Below are 24,192 nucleotides of genomic sequence, written 5' to 3'. Positions count from 1 at the left end.
CCATGTCTTCCCAGTTGGGGCTCTTTCCCTCTTCTTTTAAGACTTGAGATTTGCTTCTGTCTGACCCCAAAGTGTGAACCCTTGGGCTACCTCATACCCTGGCCCATGTTTGGAATTGGCAAGGCCTTTGGCTCAATGAAACCACCCAAAGCTTTTTTTTTTTTTTTTTTTTTTTTTTGCAAGAGAGACATGTGAGATAAGAGGAAGGCCCTGTCTCCTGCACTAGGGCTCTGCTGACCTCCCAGGAGTAGGCCACAGGGATGGCCCCTTAGAATGCTCTCAGAGTGTGGTACCTTTGGCATTCTCAGATAGCACGGTGTTGAGACTGCCCAGCGGGGCCAGCTCCAGGGCGAAGCAGAGCGGGTGGATGCTGATGCCGATGAGTGACACGATGCAGGGATGCTGCAAGGCATGCAGCATGCTGGCCTCCTGACGGAAATCTGAGAAGTTCTTCATGGCATCCATGGCTCTCAGGTGCCGCAGCATGGTGTCTGCAGGACAAAGCAAGGACATCAGCTCTTTAGGAGGAGCAGAAGGTGCAGGTTGGGGCCTCCCCGCTGGACCTAAGGCAAGGTAGACCCAGGTCTAGGCTGGGCAGGCTGCTTTTAAGGGTCACAGGACACAGGGGGCCTGCCATTCTTAGTTCTCCATAACAGGGATTTGGGTCAGGTGAGACGGATTTGTATTTGAAAGTACATACTGTATGAAGGATTATGATACTGATACCCAGAATCTGGATTAAAAGGCTGCTATTGTGGAGCTGAGACCAAGACAGGATAGAAAGTCAGGGAAAACTAAAGGGACGGCAGAAGGGAAGAGACTCCTTACCCAGCATCTGATTGCCTCCCCTCCGACTGGGAACCAAAAGCCATCACCACAACTGACAGACCTACCCAGAGTGCCATCAGGGCAGTCAGTCCCCTTCCCTAAGCTGCACTTGTAAGAGGAGAGCTCAAGTCAAGAAAAGACAGATGGAGGGAGACCTTAGAGTTTACCTACCACAGTATCCTTTCTCCACACCAGCCCTCAACAACTACCCAGTAAAACCTGGCAATTTCCTTGTCAAGAGGGAGAGCCTTTAAGATGGGGGTAATAGGTGACCTAGATCATTGTTTTGTACTTAATTATTAAACTTTGCTTGATTTTTGAGCCTGGTCATTAATCTCAGGTACAAAATTACATACACACACACACACACACACACACACCTGCACACATGCATGCAGGCACACATGCACATATACACTTTAAGGAACTTAAGCACTGACTCTCCTGAGTGGCCACACCCACGTCTTAGGCGGGAGCCATTATCCTTCCTTTAAAGATGTCTCCTTTTCCCTCTGATGGCCTCTGCTTACATCCACAGCGTGCATCATCTCTGTCACTCTAAAGAGACAACTCTGCCAACTGTGCTTCACTGTGAGTCACCCTGAAATTCTTTTCTGCGCTGTGTTCAAGGGTCCCAAAGGGAGGTCCTCAGGCTACTGCAGTTGAGTCAAGTCTTCCAGTTGCAAATGACAACACGGAGTCTCTTCCTTTCTCAAGAGCCAATGTGGCCTTGTCATTTGTGACAGTTTCTGGGCACTCCCTGAGTTTCCCCAGGGAAGTTTCCTCAAGGGAGGACTGCCATGGGGTTCCAACCTCCTTACAGCTCTCACCACAGCTGCCACTCATGTGGAGGTACCGGTGACCTTATTTCATCTGTATCCCCTTACTGTGTTCAAAATCTGGCCCAGGCACTATTTGGAATGCAATTAGGCTCCTTCCCCTCCACCCTCCGGGTCACTGCAGGTTACCTTATTCTTAATCAAGTAGCCAGGACTAGTGAAGGTGAAAAACTACCATCATTATCATCAGCTAGCAGGACATCTGTCCATGGCTGCGGGCCGGTGACATTCACATGAGAGGAGAAAGGTCTACAGCAGGGATGAGTGATTTCCAGCCATGCTGTCACTTCTTCTAGCACCCCTGACAGTCATGCATCTCATGCAGGATGGCTTGCAGGAGACTCTGGAGACTCATGACAGCACCCCTGGCTGTGGCCAGTCCACAAAGGATCATCTGTCTCTGAAGCCAGTAGGCAGGGTAGAGCCAAGTCCTGACTGTTTTGTTTCCCATTTCTATTCCTTCCTCACAGATTTTAAAGTCGGGGGTCTGTTGACTTAGTGACAAGCTCACAGGTTGTGCAAGGCCTTGAGTGCACTGGCTGCTAGGGGAAAGGTCCATTCTCGCACTGGCTCTTTAACCCATTAAAGTTTTATTTTTTATTACAGGGTGGATAAGATTCTAATCTCCATCACCACTCCAGTTAGTGAGGACGCTGTCTTCTCTCAGGCCAGCAAGGTCACCTCTGCAGTGTGCAGGCTTCCTGAGCCACAGGCTGCTTCCACTTCCCAGGCAGGCAGGGTGGAGCCCTGGGAGAAGCCTGCTGTAACCTCTGTAGACTTATTCAAGACCTTTGTGGGGTTTGCTCCTCCCTTGTCAGCTCTTGACTTTGGGTCAACGCATATGCATTGGATACTCCGTTAGTCAGGTTACCCAGTTGGGACTCAAGGTTCCCTAGTTACCCACAGTTCCGGGTGCTTCTTATCACCACTGTGGAGGGAATTTTCTAATGGGCACTGCTGGGTATGAAGCACCATTGAATTCTAATAGTCTGCGTTAAGTCCAGGATTTCCAGGGGACTTTTATCAGCCTGAGGTTTGTCAACCAAGTATGTTAGATCAGTGCAGAAACAAATATTCTCCTCAATGAATTGCAAATTGGTTTCTTTCTTTCCCGTTTCTAGGATTCTAATTTTTCTACCAAAGAACATATATTGGCTTTAGGAGCAGTTCCACAGGCTGGAGTGAGGAGGCCTGAGCTGAGCACTATGGTTAGACCGTGTCTTCCCTTCACCCCTCAATGCTCACGTGTGGAAAACTTAAGGTAGCCATGCCAAGGGGTGGGCATGTTAGAAAAGGAAATACAGCCCCCTCTGGGCCTCTGGCTCCCCACTCTCTCACTCTTTGCCTTCTGGGATGATATAATATGGAGATCCTCCAGCATCAAGCTCTGGGCTCTCTCACACACCACAACCTCGAGCCAAACAACTTCGTCTGTTTAGTGATTCCCTAGCATGGGATATTCTGTGGTAGCAACAGAAATGGATTAATGGGAGCACTGAAGACCCCTCCCCCTGGAAGGGGGTCTTGGACTGCATTTGCTATGCAGGTCTGAGTGTGCTGCCTCCTGGCTTTCTTGGTGGGGTGTTGGGTGTGGGGTGGGGGGGGGTGTAGTGGGGTGGGAACATCCCAAGTATCTCTTTACAAAGTTTGCCTCATTCTCTTGTCTTTCATTATGCAGCTTTCTGCTTGCACAGGCCATGGCTGAAGGAGCCCTGCAGATGAGGAGTTGGCCTGATATCAGAATGTAGAGAGACTCTTGTACTGAGTGGAAGCAGCACCTGTCAATAAAAAAGGCCTATGGCCAATGAGATCAGGCAGGGAATAGGAGGTGAGAGTTCTGGCAGAGAGAGGGAGGGGGAGGGAGAAAGAGAGGGTAAGAGAGAGGAGGGAAAGAGGTGGGGAGAGAGGGAGAGAGAGAGTGAGAGGGGAAGAGAGAGGGAGAGGAGAGGGGAGAGAGAGAGAGAGAGAGAGAGAGAGAGAGAGAGAGAGAGAGAGAGAGAGAGAGAGAGAGAGAGAGAGAGAGAGAGAGAGAGAAATTCTGGGAAACAGTCAGATCTGGGAGATTCACTCCAGAACACTGAAGGAGAGGTAACCAACCTCATAGACTAGAATAAACTCAGTTATTGAGATATGAGCTAGTCAGGGAACAGAGCCAAAGCTATTACTGGCCTAAGTAATTACTCATATATAAGAAGTCTTAGAGTCATTGTTTCTGGGAACAAAGTGGATAGGTGGGAAACCACGAGGTTCCAGGCGGTTCCACTTCAGATGGTTACCCATCTATGTGTGCCAGGCCGTTGGCAGGCACAAAGCAGACATAGGAGGAGTGGTCTCTGCTAACACACACTTCTGTCTAGACAGGTGGCAATATTAAGGCCTCACTTGGCTTGGGTCGCCATCTTATACTCCCCAACCTGCCAGGCCAGGCACAAAGCAGAGCTGCATCAACTATACCAGCCCTCAAATCCTCCTCCCCTCCTGCTCCACATGCACGCGACCTCTGTCCTCCCTAAGGTAGCCTGGAGGTCAGACATACGAGGGCTCATGTATCCGAAGAAAATGTGCTGGCTATGACCCCGTTACCTGCTGGGGCATTAGCAGAATTCTTGAACTTCTTGATATGGAACCTCTTCACAGCCACAGGCTGGCCCTGGTACCGGGCCTGGTAGATGACTGTGCCACTGCCACCTTGGCCCAGAATGCTGTTCTCACCCTCCGTGTGCTCCAGCTTGCTGTTCTCCAGGAAGAGCCTAGAGCACACACAGTGAAGGGGTTAAGCCTCCAACCTCAGGCAGGGCATGTCCTGGACTCGGTTGCTAGTTTTCCCTCTGGGGGGAATAACAGTTCAAAGCCACTTGAGGTTGGATTGATCTAGGCTAACCCTGGATCTATCACATGTCAGGGGCTCAACCTGTACAGCCTATGCAATCCCAGTCTCCTGCTCTGTATGGTGGCTGCATCGCAGGGACACAGAGAGGAGTGCTAACCTCGAAGAGGAGCAGAGAGTGAAGGTGGCCCTGTTGCTTTGTGAGCCAAGGGCAGCAGGGCCTGCTGTGGACTCCAGTAGAAAGCCATTGGTCTAATTACTTTCAGGAAGCTTAGGATGGGGGAATCTAAGTCACTTGAGACTCGGAAGGAAGGAATGGTTGGAATAATTACTGTCTGTCACCCCATGGTTACAGCGCTAAGCCGTGAACTGGTCGGAGAGGCGCATAGCCTGCCTCCCTGTCCTGGGAGGGACCATGGGGCATACCTGGCTGGGAAGTCAGTCATGAACAGCTCTGGTACAAGCTCCTGAAGTGGTACTGGGAGGTCTGGGTGTCTGGGGCAGGAGATGAAGTCCCGTTCGATGGCTGTGAGCACACAGTCTTCCATATCGAAGTACTGCACACTCTCTGACCTCTCGTTTGGATCTGCATGCTGAGCCCAGGATGCTTCACAGACAGGGCAGGGTACGTACTGCTCCATCAGTGGGGTCCCGTCACTTTCTGTGGCTGTCAGGGCTAAATGGGAACAGAGGAGACAGCTCCTGTGAACCGGCCGTGGATGTTCTGAGCAGTACCCTAGAACTCTGAGTCTGGCTGGCTTTTATATCAGAGGTTCTTTCTGCTCCTACCTGGGCCCAGGAGAGCCAGAAATCCAGTACTGCTCTGTGGTGACTTATTGCTTTGGTTTTGATTGTAAGACAGGGTTTGGCTATATAGCTGAGGCTGGTCTCAAACTCAAGATCCTCTGGTCTCAGCTTTCTAAATTCTGGGGTTATAGCATATACCAACTGTCCTTGCCTTCCAGTAACATTTTGGACAGGGAAATTGTTGATCCCAAAGGACTCACCACAGAGGGGTTACCCCATGGTCTAGACACTGAGTTGCTTGCATTCATTGGAAGGCTGGTAGAGGAAGGCAAGACAGGAGTGGTGGAGACTTTACCTGAATGGCTGGGGCCGAATCTGAGCTATAGTCCATTACTCTAACCACAGTTAGTACTAGTTAGAAAGGGAGGGCCTACTGGCGTGCTCTAGGGAAGTTAAATGCAGGGGATAATGAATACAAAAGATCATGGGAAAGCTGGACACTTGATGTGGGTTCCCCTACTAGGATATACATCTTTACTGTGTCCCTCTCATTAGGAGGTACTGAGAAACACTCATGAAAGTACCCTGGGCAGGGCAGTGACCTGCTTTGTACAGGACAGTATGGATTCCTAGATGTCCTGGGTGCATTTGACATCCACAGGGAGAGACTCTTGGTCGCTGGCTCTCGGGCATCTTGTCTCAAAGGCTTGCTTGGCTGAGTCTCTTCTCTCTCACATTACTGGCTAAGTGGCTTACCTGCCAAATCCCTAGCTCCTACTGGGGCACAGGCTGGTAGGGGGCTACTAAGTGGATGGAGAGTTGATACAGGGCTTGGGGGCCCCATTGGCTGGCCAAGAGCCCTCTAGTCACCCTGACTCACATTGTGGCTGTTTTCTCTGAGAATCCCCTTCCTAAAGCCACTGTACATGTTGGTCACTCTTTGAAGCAATATGCAAGGGAGCAGGACTCTGTGTCTGCAATATAGATCCAGTGGCATCCTTAAGCACCTTCCCATTGTCCTCTTGGGATGTAAGACTCTGGGGGCAGGTGAGTAGACCAGTTCATAGAGGCCTGTGTGACAGACAAGCCATCCAGAATCCCGCCCGGGCCCCCCCTCCTCTGGTTTCCAGAGACTCCCTCAGCGGGCTCCTCCCTTCAGCAGGCTCCTCCCCTCAGCGGGCTCCTCCCCTCAGCGGGCTCCTCCCCCTCAGCTGCATTCCTGCTGCTTGCTGCTCCAAAGCCACTCCCACCCCCACACCCCTACCCCACCCCACCCTCCTTACCTCATCTTCCACCCAACCCCTACCCTACTCCCCTCTGTCTGCTCTCTGTCCACCCCAGCAGCAAAACAAACAGAGGCCCCCAGGGGGTTCGCTTCAAAAAGTATTTTCTTTGGGTCAGCTGTCAGTAGGGAAATGGATTCAAAGAGTCTGAGAAGGGTTGTGTGGGTGGCTTGCTCTTCACCAGGACCGGTAGAGGCATACTGGGAAGGAGGAACTGGCATTGCAGCTCTGCCCTCCCCTCTCATTGACCCTACACCAGGGACAGCCCTCCACATTTGGGTCCCCCTGATGGCAAGCCTATTGATTTCAACTTACATAAACCATGCATAAATCACACTAACAATGTCATTGGGTCACGTGTGGGACCCAGAGACATCCCTTCCATATATTGTAGGCATCCAGGAGACCTAATTAGTTCTGTCTTGTGACACATACCCTCTGTCACACTCAATCCCACAGGACCTCCTGTCCTAACCTGGAGCAGCACTCTCAGCAAAAGACTGAATCCTGGTGGCAACTTCGCTTTCTCAAAGAGGCAGTCATATATATCCATATACACATATGACATATATATGTATATGTGTATATATATATGTATGTCATATGCATAGATATATATGATATACATCTATTCACATACACACACACACACACACACACATACATACATACATATGTTTATGTAAGCATGATCAAAGGCTTGGTTCCAGAATATTCTCTTACCAGGGAACCACTGGTCGATCAGGGAGTTGACATGGTCTGTGATAAAAGCCATTGCTGAGAAGTCCCTCATTTCTGACTGGCAGATGATTTTAATTCCTCCGCTTTTTTTCTTTTTCCAGTTCACGTCTGAGGATTCCACACTGTAACCCGGAAATGAAAAGGAGGCCAGTGTCAGGAACCTGGGGTGATTCCCAGGGGACCCCCAGGATCTGTGTGCCCTGTAGGATATTGGGGTGGCTCTCCTGTTTAGATACCTGTTTTATGATCTAATTTGTCCTTGTCCCTACTCCCCCAGCTGGAGTGAACTGAAACCCTGGACTATGGCTTCCCTCAGTCTATCCTTAAGAAGGGGTTGGGAAGGGTAGGAAGATGGGGCCACTGGGACATTCCAGTGAAGGTCTCTATTTCTAGCAAGCTACCATGATAAGCTTTTCTCAGGAGCAGAACTCTGGACTCCAAGTGGGAAGGGTACTAAGTCAGGACTCTCGCAGGACTGCTGCTTGGCTACCATGCTGACCTAGCAGGGGGCTCCCCAATGTTCCCACCTGAGGTAGCCCCCATCGAAAGTGACCAGCAGCCCTTCCTGCCAGTAGATGGTCTGATTTCTTCGGACTCTGAATGTACTGCAGCGGTTTCTCTGGCTCCCTGTAAAACTGTAAATGGTGACTTTCCGGTTCCTGCTTTTCGTATTCTTCTTGTTTTCAAAAAGCTGAAAGACAAGAGAGAAAGGGCCCTGTTTAAGAATTCTGGGCTCCTCGTTGGCCTTGTGCGGAGCTCTGAGCAGGCCGACCCAGCCTCATCTTGATAAATCGCTGCATCTTTCCCACCCGTGCCTCCCACGCCTGCTGCTTCCCCCCCCCCCCCCCGGCTGCCAAGTCAAAGGCCACATGGTGTGGAAGGGTCTCCGGGGTACCCTGGGAACAGATTCTTCTAGTGATTACAAATAGGCTGTTCTCTCAAGACTTTCCTCCCTGACTTCACAAGTGAACATTTACATTAGATAATGTGGACAGGACAGAAAAATATGGCAGAGAAAATAAGCAATCAACAATTTAATTTAACCCAGCTGGAAGGTACGAGTAGGTATGAGTCTAGGAGTCTTATTACACAATATGTATAAAAAACAAAAAAACAAAAAAATCCCAACCCCCCTCCCCCAATGATTTGGATTGTGTATCTCATTCTGCATGCTCTTTGGCTTGGGGATATTGCTCAGTGAGTGGTATACGCCTGCCCACTATGCCCCAGACTCTAGCAGACAACAAGGTATACTTTGAAAACGTCATGGTTCCCATGCCATTGAAAACACTTAAAATTCATTTCCCGAAGGCTATGATAGTGATTTCTTGAACCTTTCCTTTCTTCTAGGTTGGCCCTTCCGGTCCCTTCCGGTCCCTTCAACATAGAGTGCCACACACATGAGAAACACAGGAAGATTTCTCTGGTTCCAGTGTAGACTGAACAGTGGGATGCCCGGTCTAGGGTCTGGCTGTTTTAAGGCTCTGGATGCATAGGGAGGTTTTGAAAAGGAAGAGACTATTATCACATTCACTGCCCACTGGGGCTGGGGGCTGGGCTTCTTGGCTGGGCTCTTTGTTGGTGTGACAGATCAGCAAATAGAGACTGGCTGTGCGAATCTGCATGTCTTTGGTGACTCTGAGGCTGAACTTTTCTCCCTTCTCTTCCATCTGAATTTTAACAGGATTTCATTCTGTATTGATTATTCAGCCAGACCTGCTGTTGGTGATCCCACCCAGCCCTCCTCTCCCCACCCCCCTTGAGCTCAGCCTCCCACAATGTGTGTGTGGGGCATAGTGACCTCCCACTTAGAACACAGCAGGACACAGTTCAAATGGAGGGCAGAAGACAGAGGGAACCCTAGGAGGGGCAGCGCCAGCACACTGTTAGACAGTGAACCATTTTGACATCACAAGGAGACAACCGCCTCAAGCCTCTGCCATCTCGACACAGGGTGCAACAGTCTTGATCGATTTTCAGCCTCTTATGTTTATTTTTCTTCCCAGAAGATGGGACGATCAAAGACCATCTTTACTGAGCCAAGACGTTATAATTCAGTAATGGCATTCTAATTGGAGGCTGGCAAAAGCAAACTCAAGCAGAGATCAGGGTCAAAAAGATTCAACACTTCAACAGTCCTAGTCCATGTCAGGGACTCACAAACTGTAGCGTGTGGCACGAACCCCTGGCGGTGCTGTCAACAACACAGCAGGACTCCTTCCTGAAGTTTCTGAGGTGATAAATCTGGAGTTGGGGCTTGACTGTGAGCATCTCTCACAGGATCGCAGGTGAGGTCAGTTTTGCTGGTCTGTGAACCCCACTTTGAGAACTACTGCTCTAGATAAACATTACTTCTGTATGACTGCCTTGCATGACATTACTGTTGACTGACAACATGGCCCCCTCTCTGTAATTCTAGCTGGACCCACAGAACATGAGCCTTGGTCTGGCTCTTCTTTGTAACCAAAGCAAGGGATTTTTTTTGTTTTTTTCCAACAGTGGTTCCAAGCTTGGCTGCAGAGTGGTATCATCAGGCAACTTTACAAAGCCAGAGTGATGCAGGGATGCACATCTAACTCCAATCCTTAGATTCTCCAGTGAGATGGCTTAGCTCAGATGCTCATTGCTAAGCTTGACAACCTGAGTTCGATCCCTGGGGCTACAAGGGGAACGGAGAGAACCAACTCCTGTAAGTTGTTCTTACAATGGTACTTATGTGTGGGTGCTTACAGCCAAGCTTTTACATTTGAGTGATTCGGGAAGGGCTGTGTCAGTTATGGATTCCTATTGGGGGAGCCAAAGTGTATATATATCCAGTGTTGGTATTCTGTCTGGACTCCACCCCCACAGTTACCTGGCAACAGCCAGGTAGGCCTGGCCCACTGTAAAAGGGGCTGCTTACTCCCTCCTCCCTCTCTTATTCCTTCTTCCTGCTTGCTTCTCTCTTGCCCTCTTAGGCTCTTTTCTCCCCCTTCCCTTCCCCCCTTTCCATGTGGCCATGGCCAGCCCCTACTTCTCTACTCTCTCCTTCTCTCTGCCTTTCTCTGCCTCGACTACCCTCTCAACTTCCTTCCCCATGTCCTGAATAAACTCTATTGTATACTATACGGTTGTATGGCTGGTCCCTCAGGGGGAAGGGATGCCTTGTCATGGGCCTGCTGAGGCACCCCCTCCCCCCCATATCTCACCACACCCCCATAGAACATATCATCTTTTATATCTATTTATCTTTTTATAATCACAACACCCAGGATAGCAAGACCATGAAGTCATGGTGCTGGGACACGATTTTAAATGCTAGTTCTTGGCCCAGTTCATAACTACTGCACCAAAACCATGGTGGCTTCATGGGGGAGCCTGCTTCTGCTAGAACAAGTTCCACAGTAACTTGGAAATGGCTAACATTTGGGACCGTAACTTGAGGAGGGAGTAGTCTAAGCAAGATGGGTAAAAATTTGGCGTTCCCAGCCAAGGACAATGGATTCATGCTACATCTACTTCCTGACCCTCCATCAGTTACAACTCTTCAGGAGGGCAACCTTCAGTTAGGTCTCACTAGCACAGAGGATGTAGTCTTCCCCCAACAGTGTGCTGAAAACCATGCTACCTGCAGGTCCATCTCAGCCAAGCTGATTAGCATCCGTGCTATGAACCGTTGCCAGAAGCCAACAGGCACGAAGCTCATCTTAAACACCCGCTGGATGGTGTTAGCCATTGGGTGCCGCATGCTGTGGGTGTCCAGCCCAGGCTTGGATGGAAGGAGGTGTGGTAGGAGGTAGCTGAAACACATAAGGGGAGAGGTTGATTATCATGGCCTGAGACCCTGGCCTCTAAAGATGCTGGATCGTGGGGAGGTATGGGCTGACAAGGCCCTCCCTATGGACTTCGAGACACTAGAGCGAGGCAGAGGGAAGATGTAAAGGCATAAGAATGCCAGACACAGCAAATCGAAGTTGCTTCTCAGAAAACTGGGTTGTGGTTGTGAAATCACTTAACATCGACTTGGGTTGGTGGAGGAAAGCCGAATACAGCTGCAGAGCTCTGAGAACAGCACAGATACTGGGGTCAGGGTAACTGCTGCTGGTCCTTGAAACTGTTTATTGTCCTTGGCTAATTAAAACAACACAACTGCCTTAAAGCTGAGAACATGGAGAGTTCGCACAAAACACATGTTTTATGGGAACGCAAGCACATGTGGTCATGGTTAAAACCTTGCATCACTGCATGACCTAGGTGTGCTTGTCCATTGTCATTTTAAAGAGCTGACTGCTGGGAAGCCCCTCCCTACAAATGCATCTGGAAAGTGACATCCACTATGTGCTGTGAGCTGTGAGCTGAGGGGGCAGGCACAGGGTATCCTGGAGACTCAGTGGCTAGGCTCGTTCCTCTTTTAAAAGAGACGATGACGATGATGAAGATGCGTATAGCTGTTTTGCCTGCATGTATCTCTGTATGCCATGTGAATAGGGACCATGGAGACCAGAAAATGTCCTAACTGCATTCTAAAACTCATCCTTGTACTCACAGATCAGTGCGGCTCTCACCCCTCATCAGGGAAGCTCCTTTTGCAGTTAACAGAGACTATTATCATAATTGGTCAAACTGCAGAGACAACTGATTGTAGGTTGCCCAGCTGCAAATGATCCACCTACAACTCTACCTAAGGCTCAGGGGACACTGAAGAAGGAGCAGAAATAGTCCAAACAAGCTACAGGACCAAAAAGTCTGCCATGAGACTGTGTCTCCTTGAATTCCTTTTTGAGGTTTCTCTCTTTAGGACTCAGCTCATGGCCCCATACAAAGGGAGCAAGAAGGTCTTGAGACCCCTCCCAAACCCACACAGCCAAGGGTAAAGCAGGGATGTCTCTATGGATGCCCAGATTGCATCAACAGACTCTCTAGAATGGCTTCCCAGGGAGCAGCCCAGTTCCCCAGAAGTCTCTGGTGGTACTGTAGGGCTCTGGTGTTGGGGACAGAGGAGCGGTGTGTTCTATGGCAGATATATCACAAAGGACTACGGATTTTGGACACCAGTTGCTGCCTCATGGCCATACCAACATCAAACCCAGGAAGTGAATGGCATGAGCCAGGACATCTTCTGGAGACTGTGTAGCCTCTGGAGCTCTGGACCCCATGTGCCTCCTCAGCCCTCTCAGGGGTCCCTCTTCAGGGTTTGGGACGTTGGCAGTTGTGATGTCCAGGAAGATGAATGCTGACATGGAGTGATGTGGGTAATGTTGGGAAGAGGCATGTGAGAAGACACTACTAAGGATGGGTATTCTAACACCTAGTGGGACCACAGAAGGCATCTAGAACAGATAGGATGAATATAAAGACTGGAAAAGTGATTAACCCAGAAGAAGGTAGAACAGAAGGAACCAAGGAACAAACCGAATGCTATAAATATAAAACAAATGAGAAGCTACCGGACTTGTACCCAACTATAAAACTAATCACACTAAATATAATAAACTAGGTATCCCTATTTAAGTCAGAGATCATTGGGTTAGGTAATTCATGGTTGATAAGTAGACTTCTTCCAACTGCCCCAAGAGTAGCCCATGACACCAGATATGGAGTCATTGAAGTGAGGCCCTTGTGTCTACTCTTCTGCTCTCCTACATGGGGCAACTGGACATCCCCAGGAGCTAGTTATCCTGGGTGGTGGTAGCCCTGGAAATCTTAGTGAGGCCACCAGTATCCTAAGACCCCATTCCTTCCTTCCTTCCTTCCTTCCTTCCTTCCTTCCTTCCTTCCTTCCTTCCTTCCTTCCTTCCTTCCGAAAACTCCGGGCTGTGGGCTTACCTGTCATTGGCAACAGGGAGGGCAATCTCGAACTTGGCTAGGAACTGGAAGTATTGCTCCTCAGTCTGCTGTGTGAAGCCTGTCCCCACCAGCAGCATCCTGAGGTCTTCTGCTCGGATCACCCCATTCTTTGCTACTGACCGTGAGCCCTTGATGTTAAAGATCCTCTGCAGGCATTCAGAGAGCCAGATGGGATCCAGGAAGTAGAGGTTCCTTAGGCCATGGCTTGTGTCTGGAAAGTGCAGCAGGGTCCCAGTTTCTATGAGGAAGCTGATGGCTGCCAAGAGGGAGGGAGGATGCTGTGTCAGAACCACATAGGGACCAAAGGGGACTCAGGAAGAAACCGATGCTTCTGGCATGCCAGGCCCATGATGAAATTTACTCATGATCCTCCTAAAGCAACCCGTGAGGCACTTCCACAGTTCTGTGTAGGTACTTGCTGAGCTGCATGAAAAGTGTGAGTGGTCCCATGTACATGTTCCTAACCGAGCTCTCATCCTGTGAGTGTCCCTTCTATGGTCTATTGATTGCCATGTTATCTGGGGGGCAATTTTGCTGTCTAAAATGACCCTCCAAAACAGGGCTAAAAGGTTGTCTAGTGTTTCTACATACAAGACTGTGATTTACAGAGAAAATATGTCATTAGGTAAACAATGTTGAGGCAGAAACTATATAAAGGCCACTGCATGACCTAATACTTCAGCCATGCCTGTTACATAGTTAGATAAGGTATATGTGTATATTGTTAACTTGATACAATCAAGAATCACCTAGAAGAATTGCAATTGAGGAATGACCTAGATCAGTTTGGCCTGTGGATGTATCTGTGGGAGACTACCTTATTAATTGATATAGCCCATTGTGGGTGGCACCATTCCCTACACAGGGAATCCTAAATAGTATAAAAAAGAAGAAAGCTCAAGGAACTGAGCAATCAGCCAGCAGGAGTCCATTTGTTTCCCTTTCCTCTTGACTGTGGATGTTATGTGATGAACTTCCAGGATTTCTGCTTTGACTTACTCATAGTGATGGACTGGAACCTGGAATTGTAAGCCAAGTCAACCCTCTCCTCCTCTAAGTTGCTGTGGTCAGCGTATTTTATCACACCAAATGAAAGGAAACCAGAGCAGTGGCATATGTGAAACAAGGTGATTGACTGCTTCATTGATGCCAGTGTGACTAGAAGCAGGCAAAAACCTAACCTTATCTTCCTCCAGGAGCAATGGTCTGTATCTGCCAACGTAGTAGCCATAGCAATATTTTAGATGCTAACTACCATGAACAATAAGAACTGGTTGTAATTGTTTAGCCTGGACCAAAGTCCTGGAGGGTGGTGACCAGTTTGATTTTTGCCTGTTGTGCATCCTCTGCAGAACAGCTGCCATGTTCTTTGTCCAAGGAAAAAGGGGCAGGTGGAGGGACGGTAGGGGTGGGGTAGCAAGGAGAAGTGGAAGGAGGCAGCACATAGGCAGGCAGACTCCAGGAAGTGTTGAGTGCTGTCACGTAAACCTGCTAGCCTGCTGTGCTGAGGGTCCAGGTGGAGATGTGATGAACAGGACCCTCACAGATGTCTCACCCCACCCTCCGCCAGCCTTCCGGTCCCCCATACCAATGCCTGGGTACCCACTCCTGGCCTACCAGACTGCAGGTCCTCATAGTCTTTGATATCATTGCCAGGCGTCTGCTCTACCAGCTGGTCCAGCTGCCTGTCCGTCAGATACTGTACTTGGTCACCCAGACTGCGGCGCTGTTGCTCAGCCAGTACGGCCTCCTGTAGGCTTATGTAGCTCCTGGGGATCTGGGTGCAGGTGGGGCAAAGATGGGCCTATCAGGTGCCAGGGGTGCATGCTGCCTGCACCAACACTCCCCACCATCGTCCCCACTATATGGTCTTAGGACCAGAGGATGTGCCTTTACAGCATTAGAACTGCAGACATGGAACTCTGAGCATGGCTTTGCTCCACCTCAGTTGGGGACACCCACACAGGGTAACGGCAGATTTAGTGATGCCAGGACTATTGTGATGGCCAAGGATCCTTCCCCGCCCCCACCTGACACTACTGACCTTTAAACGCACCCATGTGCCTTATAGCAAAAGGGGGACAGAAGTGTGGACCCCAACAGTGGAAAGGAGGAACCTCTGACCTGACGGGATGCGGGGACACTCACCAGCCTGCCGGCGAGTTTTTGACAGCCGATAGTGCTACCCACATCCTTCATGTTGCACGTGACATGGAAGATCAGTTGCCGCAGCCCCTCCTGCCCTTCCAGATTCTTGCAGGAGATCTCACTGTATGTGCAAACACTGGGGCTTAATTAACAGACCGCCTCTTTGCTTCGGGGGCACATAGCATCCCTGTTTCCCTGGAGATTTGTCCCAAATAGCCATTGAAAGAGAGAATAGGAAAGAAGGCTTTGGACGCCTTTCTCTGTGCACAGCCCCATGTTGGATGTCCTACGACATGCTGCTTTGGTCTGTCTTCCCAATAGGCTGAGTTCACAGGGGAAGAGGAAGGCCCAGAGGTACTGGGCCTCCCAAGAGTGCCAGCTTAGAAAGAGACATTTATGTTAAAGCTGTGACTATGAACCAGCCAGCACTCCTGTTATTAAAGACCCTTCCAAGTCTTTCCTGGGGGCATACCAGGAGTCCCTCCAAATCCTGGTGCTGTATTCTGACTGTCAGGCCATCCTGACCTGTGCACAGCACTCATGCCATCACACCCAGAGTGAGGGAATCCTAGAGTAGCTGCAGCAGCACACGTTGAGTCTGCTCAGGGATTCTCACGTTTGTAACTGAGCCTCAGATTCATGGCCTGAGCATCACAGCCCTGGCGATGTGGTGGCTACTGATGAGAGGTTAACTGAGTGACACACACGGGGTGGCTAGTCTCCTCAGCACCAGCCCACCCCACTTCACAGTCTGCCGCTGCTTTCAGACTCAGCAGTTGCTCTCAGTTCTTGTGAGCAGACCCAACGCAAGGACTGGGATGCTGGTCCGTGATCAGTGATCTGAAAGTACTGTTGATGGTGCTCAGGTTCATGTGTCTTTGTTCCGTGGGAGCTGTGTGCTCTTGGCACTGGCTCTTATGGGAGGGGAGGGCCCAGGAAGGAAAGAAGGACAGTTATGGAGTCTGGAGACCCTGTCTCTCTAATCATCTAATGGGTCATCCCCTGCTCAGGGTGCCATCCTCTCTCCAGAGGAGCCTGGCTCATCCCTGTGACAGATTCCAGGTAGAATTGGATCTTAGCGAATGAGAAAGAGGTAGGCAATACTCACTGCAAGTGTTTGAAAGTGATGTCCGGGAAGCCCGTAGCCCTGGAGCCCGATGGCGACCGGCAGAGTGCCAGCACGTAGGCACGCAGGGTTGCTATCCTCTCCACTCGGAACTTAGCTTCGATTAGGTCCAGGTGTGTCCCAACCACCAGCACAACGGCATTTGGGGCCTTGGCCTGAAACAGAACCCCACAGCTAACCCTGTATCTTTTCCCCCAATAAAGAATGGAAAACAGTTTCCTCAGTGTGCAAGTGTGCCAACCTTGGAGGCTAGTGGTCCATGCTCGGCCACCATCTTGCAAACTCTAACATCATGGGTCCGTTATGAACTGAGGGGCATGAACGCTTATGAACTGATCTGCTCCATGCAATGGTGCTGTATTTAGCCCATGGAGAGGGATGCCTGGTCCTTCTGCCTACCCGAGGGAGAGGCCTGTGTCTGCCCAATGGCATCTTCACACTGAGAGGGAGTGCTGCCTGCCTTGCACGCACAGGGTTATTGGGTTTAAGGTAAATAAGAAAATGACAAATGAGCCGGGCATAGTGGTGCACACCTTTAATCCCAGCATTCGGGAGGCAGAGGCAGAGGCAGAGGCAGAGGCAGAGGCAGAGGCAGAGGCAGAGGCAGAGGCAGAGGCAGAGGCAGAGGCAGAGGCAGAGGCAGAGGCAGAGGCAGAGGCAGAGGCAGAGGCAGAGGCAGAGGCAGAGGCAGAGGCAGAGGCAGAGGCAGAGGCAGAGGCAGAGGCAGAGGCAGAGGCAGAGGCAGAGGCAAGGCAGGAGGATTTCTGAGTTCCAGGCCAGCCTGGTCTACAAAGTGAGATCCAGGACAGCCAGGGCTATACAGAGAAACCCTGTCTCGAAAAGAAACAAAACAAAACAAAACAAAACAAAAAAAGAAAATGACAAGCACACTGGGCTCTTGAGCCCAGGAGGCCACTGATTCTTGATGCGAAAATCAACCAAGAACCAAGATTATCTTAGGCACCCCACAGTTGGAAGACATTGGGCCCTCTGGGGGAGCCCTTCAACAAGAAGAGTGTCTTTTCCTTATGTGGTCCCTTTTATCATCACCCACACAATGCTTCAGACCACAGAACCGTGGCATGCTGGGACCTGAGCACTAGAGGGCAAAGGAGGCGTCTCCTCACCTCAATGTTGAGCAGCCAGAACTGGAGGTTGGCCACGGCTTCCTCTCCCAGTGCCAGGTTCCAGACCACCACATACAGCGCCTTGTCTGTGAAGAAGCACTGATTGACCGTGGCCATGCTAGCCGGGCCCCCGATGTCCCAGACGTTGAACTCTACGGACTCAACCTACTTGAGCAACAAGGCACAGAAGAGGGCATTTGAGTGACCAAGGGGGCAAGGAAACCACAATAAAATGTACAACTTGGAACGCATCTGGAAAAGACATGGCCATGGAAAAATTACAGACTCCAGTGTGTCTTAGGAATTAAAAATCCTGGCCAGGGAAACCTGCCCAGTGGCACAAAGGTAGACGTCTGAGGGCTTCTATTTGAAGCTAACAGAGCAGGGTCTCTGAGGAAATCATGGCCTGTTGTGTTGGTCATCTTAGGCTCCCCACAGTTGGAAGACATCTGGTTGCAGGAGACACCCCCCACCCCCACTTGCTTTGACATCATGCCCCCGCCCCCCCTCTGTGCAAGGGCCAGATGGAGGAGGCATCCCTGAACTCATGTAGGTCAAAGGTTAGAGCCCACCAACGAGGATGGGAAACCCCCGGGATGGGACTTGAGAATCCTACAACAGGAACTGGGCTGCCAGGAAGGCTGCGTAAATGGTTTCTGGATCACTGCATGAGCTCAGAGCTGGCGGAGAAACCGAGGCCACAGTTAGCCATAGCCAGGCGTCATTTCCATGAGGCAGCACTTTGGCCTCCAAGACATAGACAGCATGCTGACCTGGTTTTGTATAAAGATGAAAGCAGACAGCTGTTCTCAGCCAGCTAAAGGTCAGCCACACAGAGGGGGATGGGCCTCGTGTTCACCAAGCAGCAACAGCTTTAAAGTGAGGGGGTGGGGTGGGGGGAAGGGTTCAAGCCATCCAGCCCTCAAGCCTGGGCGCCCAATCACTGAAGACCAGCTGGGAGCAAAAGTGACTGAGTCACTGTCCAAACAGCAGAGCCAAGGGGACTGTAGAAGATTCTGGTTATTATAGAGAACTTGCAGGCGTGAGTCAGCTAGTCACTCCCTGTCTGCTCCGAGTGCCTGGTATTCATTATCTCGACGTTCTGAACCCAGCAGGCAGGACCCTGTTCTTATTCTTACTCTGGGTGCTGGGGATTGAACGCATGGCCTTGTTCATGCTAAGCATAGGCTATCCCACTGACCTGTACTCCTGGTTCCAAGGGCCCCATTCTAAAGAGGACCAGCTCCGAGTATGTTAGCTTATACCTTCAGCCTAAGAGCTCCATTTCTCAAAGTGGATTGCCCTGATTCACCATGGGACAAACTCTTCAATCAAACATACCTCTCATTGTCCTGGGCTTGAAGAAGAAAACCATGCTCCAGCCGGACACAGCTTCTCTGCTTTCTACCCTGCAGACCTCTTTGTGCCCTGGACCCCAGAGTTGCCACAAGAAGGCAGAAACACATATAAAATGATAAGGACGGCACTGTCTGGCTCTCAGGGCGGAGCTGCTCTCTGTGTGTTCTTTGGTTGGAACGCCGCTACAGTTTGGATTTGAAGTGCCTGCTGGAGGTTTCTGTTTTAAACACTTGGTCCCTTGATAGTGAGATATCAGGAAGTTCCAGGAACGTTAAGACATACATAGAGGAAGTAGGTTGCTAAAGGCAGGTCCTTGGGAGTATATTATCTTGGTCACTTCCTGCCACTGCCTGCTTCCTGACCCCCATGATGTGAACAGCTGTCCTCATCACACACTTCAACTGTTGTCATGATGTTCTGCTCATTAACGACCGCGGACTGAAACCTCTGGGACCGTGAGCCAAAATACACATGCTCTCCTCTAAGTCATTCCTGAGAGGTATTTCGTATTTTGGTCACAGCAACATGACAGTAGCTAACATGAGTGGCACACCTGAGATCCCACAGGCTCTTCTCTGATTCAAACGGTTTAAAAAAGAAAATAAAAGTTTATTTCTACCTGCTTGGTCCTGAGCAGAAACAAGGATGACAGACACAGTGGGGAAAGATTCGTTTTCAACAGGACATTTAATGGGACTTTTGGAGAGCTCCAACAGAACCCGGAGTCAGGAAGGGGACATGGGCTCCTGGGGTGTCCTCCTGCTCTCTTTTTAAGGGGCCCAGATGCTGAGGTATCTCTCACTGCCTGCCTTGGTACTTTGTTCTTAGTCCCAGGGGAGCCCCGCCCTAGCCTGTATGAGTCTATGTCACGGAGGCCAGCTTTGAAGCCTGAGCACGAGTTCGTTAAAAGCCCCACAGGGGACTCCAACAGATGACAGCTGGGGTCAAGGGCCACTGGCCAAGAGCCTTGACTCCATTATGATAGAGAGGCGGCGAGGTCATGGAAAGAACAGACTTGTCGCTCTTGGCAAGACCTGGTCCAGAGCAGCACAGAACATCTTGAGCCTTGGACTCAGAACACCCAGGATCCCCAAGAGAACAGAGAACAGCCCAGGGGGAGGTCCTTCCCACCCACATGGACTGCATGTCCACCATTCTTCACCTTGGCTTTGGAGCCTGCTGGTCTCTGGAGCTCCCATTTGGTGGTCCTGATGGTGGCTTCACTGTGTGCTAGCTGCGGGGCCTTCCCGGTCTGTAAGATCTCCAGGAGTGTGGACTTGCCCTGGCGTGGGGGACCCACGAGGATCATCTTCATCAGCTTACACTTCTCTGCTTTGCGCAGCTGAGCGCGCAGGAAAGAGAGTGTTGCTTTCGGGCCTGTGAGAAATCAGAGGAGGAAGAAGGTGGGCGCCTAGATGATGTATAAAGGGAATGCACTCACATTTTTAAGAGGCCAAAACTCCATCCCAAAGGGACCATTTCTATATGTTCCAGGGATCTTTGAGAGGGACTGGATGATAATAACCACTCCAAAACTTAAGTATGAAAGTCAGAACCGAAGGACAACATCCTTGCTGCCCTAGTTGGCATACTTTACTACCTAGCCATTCTGAACCTTATTACCATGGTAGCTGCTGTGTCAGGGTCACTTTCACAGCATCTTCCCAAACGATGAGGCGGGAATTGGGTTCATTCACCTACTGACCCCATTCTTAAAGTCTACCAAGGGAACCTAAGTTATCCTTCTAAGGTGGTGAGTGGAACAGAACTGAGGAGGCCCTACCTTCTTTCCTGACTTCTGCAGGCACGTTGCTAATGTTCAGATCTTCAATGTCCAGTTGCCAGAGGTTCCCCAGCTGGCCTAGCTCCGGAGGGAGCTCTCGGAGGCCAGGGTTACTGAAGTGAACAAGTTGGTGTGAGAGAAACACGCACACAAACACAGCTCTCTTAAGCCTTCTCAGCCTGTGGTGGCTACTGTCAAGCTCCACTCTAAGCCACATGCCTTAGGCCTTAATTTCAATATTCCATTTAAACACTGAACCCACCACGGCCCTGCATCGTCAGGAATGAAAACATTAGTGCTGTCTTCTGTGGGTCCTCACAGCTTCAGACTGGGTCCCCATCCAACACCTACACCCTCTCTTTTATTACTATTAAGATGGCCACTACTTCCTCTTGCTAGATTCAGCATTTCCAACCCTAAGGCAACAATTCTATGGCACTCAAGTTTTGCATGCTGCTTAAGGTCCTGACAGGAAGGACCTGGCACACTATAAAATTCAATACACGAAGGGGTCACGGATGTCGCTGTCTCCTCACTGTCTCCCAGCCAAGCAGCAAGCTACGGCTAGTCATCTTCCTCCCTCCACCATCCATACCCAGTCTGGAATCCCTGCTATTCTCGGATGGACCTTCTGCCTGGTCCCTCTCGACGAAAGGGAAGACTTCTGTCTCACAGGGTTGTTCCTGCCCTCAACACCAACTTACTTGCCCAAGTAGAGCTCTGAGAGGTTCTTCAGCAGGCAGACCGATGGGGGAACAGCGTCAAGATGGTTGTCATTCAGACAAAGGACCTCCAAGGACTCACTTAGGAAAGCTGGGAATTCCAGCATGGAGGCTGCCAAGAAAAGCCAAGAGAGACCACCATGCTTGTCCACGGTTCTAGGCGACCATAGTGTGGAGGTGCTGTATAAAGGGCTGTAATGGCGACCATAGTGTGGAGGTACAAATGGCTGTAATGTCTGGAGAATATGTGGGGAAACCTACAGTGCTCATCTCCAGACTCCCCTGTATGCACATGTGACAACGACAAAAAGATGGTGACACACACAGTGAAAAACTGCTTGCAGTAACACACAGACGTGAGAGAGTGACACGTGCTTCGTTGCTACATGTCCACAGGGGATTTGCTAAACACAAAGCACAGTGAAGGTCACATACATGCATGTAACATGATGGTTTCTGAGAAATTGGAAAAGCCAGCTGCAGAACCATGTCCCTAAAAAGGCTTAATGGTGTGACAGAAAATGTCTGCAGATATGCACACATGTATTACCCCAGCCTATGAATGTTATATGCATGTATGCACATATGGAACACATGCACATACGTTCATACACACAAGCATCCATGTTACATAAACTCTTAGTTACATCTAGAGAAAGAACTTACTAGAAGGCCAACTACTCATTTTGTTTTAAAATATATAGCACCACCCTTGTACTAATCAACAAAGAAAAATATTAGCCGCCAAGGTTTTTTGTTTGTTTGCCTTTTGTTTTCTAACATTGCTTAAGATGTTACTCCTTGAGAGACCAGCCAACTCTTTAGTATTCAAGCAAGCTCATTCATGAGGCTAATTATGAGATTACCACTAAGCTCACATCACACTTGCTGTTTCCACAGCACCCGAGCCTTTGTGCAGAGAAAGAATGTCACACAGAGCTCGGAAAGGCACATTAATGGCATTCAGCGGCTTAGGCTACAGCAGGATCTCTGAGCCACCTTTATCCTCCCCTCACCCCTCCTCCTTACAAGCAAGGAGAATGGACAGGATATCTCACTGGGAATCAGGGAGTCCAAGTCCCCTGCTGGGATGCTCTGCCTGCCATGGAAGATGTAGCAGGTAGAGAAGGCAACATTGTTTTATGTGGCAGATAGAGAAGGCAACGTTCTTTTGGGGGCTGAAATCCTGTTGGGTTAAACTAGATACACCTCCCTCCCTCCCTCAGCGCTGGCATCTCTCCACCCATGGAGCAGCAGTACTGATGGTCATGGGGTAACCTGGCCTCAGAGAACGTTCTAGGAGAGATGAGGCCAGCCTACTCAGATGAGCACTGAGGAAGCCCCGCCCAGCACACTGCACTGTTAGGAGGATTCTCTGCAGCTGTGGAAATAAAGCAGCAGGCTTGCCAAGGCGACTTGGTCCTAGATGGTGTCCTGTAGAAAGATGTTCAAAAGTGCTTTCTTTCCCCTTTCAATGAAACCACTTCACAGTTTTCCTGGGAGGGCAGCTAATGGGGAAAGGTGTGCTTTCTTGCCCAGCAAGGGAACACTGAGCAGCTGGCCACGGAGCCCGCCAAGTCTGAAGTTTCACCCTGGTGTTTATGAAGGCTCCTTAAGTGACGGATGAGGGGAATAAGCTCAGAATGGAGGCAACACCTGTCACACCCCAGCCAACTGCTGAAAACTGTGGAAACCGGGTTGGAGAGAAGACAGCCCGAGGTATTTATGAACTGTTATTTATTCATAAGTTATTTATGACTCCACTCGTCTGGATTTTACCGTAAAAACGATCATCCAAATTATTTTTGGACAAGGCAACTGAACAAACATGACTGACTGAATATACGTAAGCCACCCTGGGATTTAACTGTCCATCTGCAAACAAGTCGTCCTTTATAGATAACTCTTTACCCCGGGTCAGCCGCCCTGGGAGAAGGACGCTTCTGTAGGAGAGGGCTGGCAAGCCCATCTGTGCCCTCCTTTCACTCAGGGGTGGCCCTCAATATTCCAGACGCAATTGAGAACTCAGGAGGCCTTTGTCATCTGCCACTGCCATGATTCCCTCTGCCAGGGAGCCTTTCACGTTGTGCCTTCCTCGACTGGCTGCCAGCTCACTCCAATGGCTTTCTCGCTATGCAGCTTGACCTTCCTATACAGCAGTTTCCCCAGGCTGCTGCTGACCCCGCTAAGTGATGTGCCTACCTTCCAGTGCCATCACCTTGGTCCCCAGAAGGATCCCACATAGTTGAGTGGAAGTCAGGGCACACAAAGTTGGCCACCAGCAAATGGCTCAAGTGACTGTTCCCAGCCCATGCCCCTGCCCGCTGCCCTACTTCGCACTGGAGAGAAGATGGTGTTTGCTTCTCTTTGTTTCCAAGTGAGATCCCCTACATCTGCACCTAACTTCCCAAGGCTGAGGGTGGCTTAGTGGGCTACTTGCCTAGTGTGCCTTGGGCCTTGGGTCCTATACTTGCATCCAGAAACAAACAAACAAAACAAAAAGGCCCTATTATGAAAATTCATAAACTGCACTTTCCTATTAGCATGACAGTATATATTTGCATCTGTCTACTGGATGTTTGGATCTATTTTTCCAAACTTTATTTTTTGTTGCCTTTTTTTTTCTTATGAGGTTGTCATGGCCACACACACACACACACACACACACACACACACACACACACATGAATAAATTAGAAGCACTCTTGGCAAATTAGGGACTTGTGTGCCAATCTGTGTCACAGTGATTTCTATGGGAAGTCATTCTCAGAATGTCAGCTTTAAGCCTTTGCCTGTAATGTCTTTTGCATAATAAAGTTTGCTAGTTTTTTGCAAA

At 49.9% G+C, this 24,192-nt stretch overlaps 1 protein-coding gene across 1 annotated transcript in view; it reads right to left on the bottom strand.

Annotated features, from left to right (window-relative positions):
• Positions 1-24,192, bottom strand: part of Lrrk1 (leucine rich repeat kinase 1) — a 128,977-nt gene that overhangs the window by 15,717 nt on the left and 89,068 nt on the right. The window contains exons 13-26 of the mRNA XM_021167567.3: positions 21,339-21,468; positions 20,635-20,747; positions 20,014-20,228; positions 17,493-17,657; positions 16,348-16,520; positions 15,240-15,360; positions 14,709-14,868; positions 13,071-13,347; positions 10,873-11,044; positions 7,793-7,956; positions 7,248-7,387; positions 4,921-5,170; positions 4,251-4,417; positions 294-491 (exon numbers count right to left, since the gene is read on the bottom strand). Coding sequence (XP_021023226.1) covers positions 294-491; positions 4,251-4,417; positions 4,921-5,170; positions 7,248-7,387; positions 7,793-7,956; positions 10,873-11,044; positions 13,071-13,347; positions 14,709-14,868; positions 15,240-15,360; positions 16,348-16,520; positions 17,493-17,657; positions 20,014-20,228; positions 20,635-20,747; positions 21,339-21,468 — 2,445 coding nt within the window. The remainder of the gene's footprint in view (positions 1-293; positions 492-4,250; positions 4,418-4,920; positions 5,171-7,247; positions 7,388-7,792; positions 7,957-10,872; positions 11,045-13,070; positions 13,348-14,708; positions 14,869-15,239; positions 15,361-16,347; positions 16,521-17,492; positions 17,658-20,013; positions 20,229-20,634; positions 20,748-21,338; positions 21,469-24,192) is intronic.

Source organism: Mus caroli, unplaced genomic scaffold, assembly GCF_978045245.1.
Source record: "Mus caroli unplaced genomic scaffold, Mus_caroli_1 scaffold_8, whole genome shotgun sequence".
Taxonomy (NCBI): domain Eukaryota; kingdom Metazoa; phylum Chordata; class Mammalia; order Rodentia; family Muridae; genus Mus; species Mus caroli.
Note: the sequence above shows the minus strand (reverse complement) of the source record. Positions and strands in the feature narration are given on the sequence as shown.